The sequence below is a fragment of the Nicotiana tabacum genome, chromosome 4 (assembly GCF_000715075.1).
Source record: "Nicotiana tabacum cultivar K326 chromosome 4, ASM71507v2, whole genome shotgun sequence".
NCBI lineage: Eukaryota > Viridiplantae > Streptophyta > Magnoliopsida > Solanales > Solanaceae > Nicotiana > Nicotiana tabacum.
The window spans coordinates 39,631,532-39,636,178 of NC_134083.1; the positions used below are offsets into that span (position 1 = coordinate 39,631,532).

The following is a 4,647-nucleotide window of genomic DNA, read 5'->3' on the forward strand; positions in this document are numbered from 1 at the left end:
TCTATTAGCAAGCTTTCTCAACAGGTCTGGTCCCTATATATCTGCCAAGTGCCAACTGCTTGAGTATGTTTATAGATTGAGTGTCAGTTAAACATCAAGACTGCTCGAAAGCTTGATAGAGTATTATCTACATTTCATTTCAGCCTTATCATTTAATTTGTGTCAATACCTTAGGAAAAAAGTTGGATAGTAAAAATGAGGTGATCTAATACTTATTATTGGTTGGCACTAACGCTAAAAAGTTATCAATTTTATGACAAAACACAGATTAATGTCACATTCAAATTTTAGAAAATTCTAGTAGTGAAGAGTAAAATGATAAGAACGAATAAAGAAGAGTAATATGAATACACTACAGTTCTACACCCCCAACTAAATAAGTAAAAAGATCTCCTTTCTTTTTCTTCCTAAATAAAACATCGAGATGCGATCTCTTTTTATATTTTATCTTTATCTTTTAGATGCGATCGAACCGTAGAAAACGGTTATCAGGATTAGTTCGTCAGCCGGCCTGGCCTCAATTTTCTCTTTCAACTCAAAAACCTCAAAGCTCCCTTCCCAATTTCACTACATAAATCTCTGATCTCAATTCCCGAGTAGTAGCAGTAGCCATGGATCCAAACCCTACCAACAGCAGCCATGGATCCAAACCCTACCAAATTCCCAATTCTCTCCTACGTCATGTCCAAGCTTCCCAGTATTGGCCCTAAACGCACCGCCGCCGATGAATTCGACATCGAACAGCCCCAACCCCTCCCTCAACCTCCCAAAGAACCTCACTTCGACATCACCGACCGTATGCCTCATCTCACCGACCCTAAGGTCGTCGCCGCAATGAGCTCAGCCGTTGCTGACGTGGCACAGACCAGATCAATGCTCAAAACCCTAGTCGAGCGGCCTGATCACGAGCTTGTCGACACTTCCAGGATGAAGCTAGCCGAGATTGAAGCCAACTTGTCCAAGCGTCTCGAGGAGGTTGTCCTTTCGCCACGTCCGCCGGAGATGGAGAGGGAGGATTGGAGATCGGACTTGGCGGTTAAAGAGGACGAGTGTCGAAAGGCTGCGGAACAGGAGAAAGAGGAGTATAAGGCGTTGATAGCTTTGGATGAGTTGCACGAGGCGTATGAGAAGATGTTGAAGGACGCGGAGCGAAGGTTGGAGAAGATTTATGAGACCGCCGTTGCTGGTGGTGATGCGGAAGCACTTGAACAGGCGTTTGGTGAGAAGAGTTCTGAGTTCAAAGAGGAAGTGAATGAGGAAGTTATTGCTATTTTGCAGGAGGCGCCAGGGAAGAGTGTAGAAAGGGTTGATTTATCCGGCAGGCAGCTGAGGATGCTGCCTGAAGCTTTTGGGAAGATTCGCTCCTTAATCGTGCTTAATTTGTCCAATAACCAACTCGCGGTATGCCCTAGTTCCAAAATCCCTACTTGAAGTTACATTTCATACTGCTTGTTCTCGACTTCATTTCTTGGGTTTTAACTTGTGGTCTGTATTAAAATGTCAACTACATGATGACTTGTTGCATTTCGTGGCAAGTTATATAATGTATATCAAACTCCTAGCCATACTTTTAACCGGATGTGTCTATAGCTAGATGGCTGAAATATGGTAAGGTGAGAGCTGCAGCAATCATGCACGACTTTTTCTGGTGTCTTTTTGTTTTTTTTATGCTATACCTATTGGTAGTAGCTGAAAGTGGGCCAAAGTGCTAGATAAAATGTAATTCTGGATTTGAGTACCATGAATGTCATTTCAATTTCTGGGGCTGATGGGTTTAGAGGGTCTCTATCTCTATTTCTGCACCTTTTCCGCGCTTTATTAGTAACTCTGTTACATGGTTTACTGCTTTTTACTATTGTAAGCTGATCATCCTGTGGCTTTTGAGACACTTTTTCTTTTGAATAATAAGAGTCCATCTTAAAGAGAATGACACTACGCTACTTGGGAGTCAAACAATTTCTGCTTTGAGTAGGATATTTTTACAAAATTTCAATACTTTTGAATATAAAAAAATCATAATTATATTAGTTTCGTATAGCTTCTAAGTATGCGAGTTTTATTTTAAATTTTTTTAAAACTTAATCACACAGAAATCAAGTGGACTGACCTGGTACTTTGAACCCGGCCAGTCTTCTTATTTAGGAAGGAAGAAGTAGTAATTTTGTATCTTCACTACGAAGAGATCAAACAATGGAACCAGTGGGCATCATTAAAGGGGATTAGGTTTCTTTGAACTGGTGAAGGTGCAAGAAGCTTGAGAACCTCACATCTGATTATGGTAAACTTGAATTGAGCACCCAGTTACTCTTCTTGTCCCTTCTAGGAGAACATTACTCATCACACCATTATCATTCCTGGGTCCACTGCGCTTCTTGAAGAATAACTAAAGGATAATATTATTCTGCACTCTCGTCTCCACTCTCGTCTCCCTGATAGTTGTCTTTTAGTATCCAAGTCCCCCCAAAAAGGTAATATTGTATTCTCTCCACTCCATTTTATCTGTCAGTTTTTGCTTTCTGCTGGTCAATTTGACCAATTTCAAAGTTAAATCTGATATAGATCAATTCATATATTGAAGCATGATAGAGGTTGCAGTTTTTGTTGTATGAAAGTGATGAAAGAATACATTTAGAAGTCTTAGTCAAAGATCACTTTGTTTGACTATAGGGAAACAAATATGGACAGCTAGTTTTGGTAGAGGTGGTAATGAATATGATTGTCATATTGTCAACCATTTGAATCGGCAGAAAATTCCATTGCTGTTACCTTAATTAAGAAGTTCATAGCAAGTTTAGAGCTCTATAATTATTGCTTGTCAATTCATCATAGTATAGGTGCTCAATCAATCAATTACTCCATCTGTACCTAGTAGGGGTCATATGGATCACTTGAAGTAATACTGTTGACTACCTTAAAAGTTAAATGTGGAACGATGTCCATTGTGATGTGTCACAACAAATCTATTCTATTTAGAGAACCAGTGGGTACTTGATCTTTGAAGCTAGTTCCGTTGCTATATATGGTACCATACAGTTTCCTGTTCAGTGGATACAGATGCCATGTTGTTAGACTTTGCTTCTGCTTAACAATATGGATAATGTCCCGATGCTTCTCTGAAACTGCCAATTAAGTGCATCATTTCCCTCCTGGGTATCCTCTTCATGCTTCTTGTATCTGCCAATTGCATAATATTTATGCCACTGTAACATATATTAATAAAATGCATATGCATTGTTGTTTGTGATGGTTGAATGAGAACAAAGGCACGTTGTTTGGAATGTCAAATTTTTGCAATTGTTTGCTTCTAAAATTCTGGGGAAAACAGGTTATTCCTGATTCAATTGCGAGCTTGGAAAACCTTGAGGAGCTTCATCTCTCTTCTAATCTCTTGGAATCGCTGCCAGACTCCATTGGTCTGCTGTTTAGTTTGAAGATCTTAGATGTCTCTGGAAATAAGCTTATCACTTTGCCGGATAGCATTTGTCATTGCAGGTAATAGTGGTTCAGAAATGAGCTTATTTAGCCCTTCACCCATCCCGAAGACACTAATTTAGACTTGTCAGTTCTCTCAGACTACTCTTTATTGTGCCTGATTTGCAGGTCGTTAGTGGAGTTGGATGCAAGCCTAAACAAGCTTTCTTATTTGCCAACAAATATTGGGTTTGAACTGGTAAATCTAAAAAGGCTTTCACTTTCTCTTAACAAGCTCCGTTCCTTACCCACTTCCATTGGTGAGATAAAGTCCCTGCGCCTTTTAGATGTGCGCTTCAATGAACTACATGGGCTTCCACGTTCATTTGGGAACTTGACAAATCTTGAGATCCTCAACCTGAGTAACAATTTCAGTGACCTAACTGAGCTTCCTGACACAATTGGTGATTTGATAAATCTAAAGGAACTTGATCTGAGCAACAACCAGATCCATGAACTGCCTGATACATTTGGCCGCCTTGACAACCTGACTGTGCTTAAGTTGGACGAGAACCCTCTTGTGATACCTCCAAAGGAAGTTATAGTTGAAGGGGCCGAAGCCATAAAGGCTTATATGATTAAGCGACGGCTAGACATATTGATGGCAGAAGAGCCACAGATTATGCTTGAAGAGATGGGACAGACACCGACCGGCTTAGTAACTCGAAGTACCTCCTGGTTGAGTGGTGCTGTTTCAAATGTTTTTGGGACTGTTGCAGGGTATTTGGGCGGTGGAGGAAAGTCAGATGCAGACCATTATCTCAACCAGCAGTTATGACTTATGGTGCGAATGAGGTCTTCCTTTAAGCTTTTTCACTTGTCTCTGTTGTTTACCGTTTAAAGTTTTCATGCTTTTCCAATGAAGTCTGAAGGAATATGGCTGATATCGGGCCACCTGCACCTTTCTGCTTCCTCAGCATGTCTTTTCCAGTTTGATGTGTGAAGAGAAGTGAAGGATGCTGGTGTTTTGCCGTCTGCTTCCCGAAGATGTTTAGAAATTGTGACTTGTCAGAGAGAATGTTGATATACAATAATACAAACAAGTTTGTTTTGCTCTCTAGACTCTAAAAATGCCTGTGTTTAACATCATGAATTATGCGCTTTAAGTTCCGACTGCAGAACTACTATGTCGTTTCCTCTTCATTATATGATTTCTCATGATTGAGACGCATTAAA

At 40.2% G+C, this 4,647-nt stretch overlaps 1 protein-coding gene across 2 annotated transcripts; it reads left to right on the top strand.

The window, feature by feature from the left end:
* The first annotated feature begins 358 nt into the window (after positions 1–358).
* LOC107779525 (plant intracellular Ras-group-related LRR protein 1) lies at positions 359–4,647 on the top strand. Of its 2 annotated transcripts, XM_016599976.2 has the most exons (4): positions 360–1,401; positions 3,326–3,492; positions 3,601–4,255; positions 4,337–4,647. In XM_016599976.2, the coding sequence occupies exons 1-3, from the start codon at positions 640–642 to the stop codon at positions 4,247–4,249; spliced, it is 1,578 nt and encodes a 525-aa protein (XP_016455462.1). In that variant the 5' UTR covers positions 360–639; the 3' UTR covers positions 4,250–4,255; positions 4,337–4,647. The 2 variants fall into 2 exon arrangements, with proteins under 2 accessions (XP_016455461.1, XP_016455462.1); XM_016599975.2 differs by having other exon boundaries at positions 359–1,401; positions 3,601–4,647.

What these genes read in the sequence shown, in the direction of transcription:
- LOC107779525 (XM_016599975.2), top strand. Translation starts at nt 640, where the DNA reads ATGGATCCAAACCCTACCAAATTCCCAATTCTCTCCTACGTCATGTCC. An exon ending in TGTCCAATAACCAACTCGCG is followed by an intron (nt 1,402 to 3,325) that starts GTATGCCCTAGT and finishes TGGGGAAAACAG; the next exon opens with GTTATTCCTGATTCAATTGC. An exon ending in GATAGCATTTGTCATTGCAG is followed by an intron (nt 3,493 to 3,600) that starts GTAATAGTGGTT and finishes CCTGATTTGCAG; the next exon opens with GTCGTTAGTGGAGTTGGATG.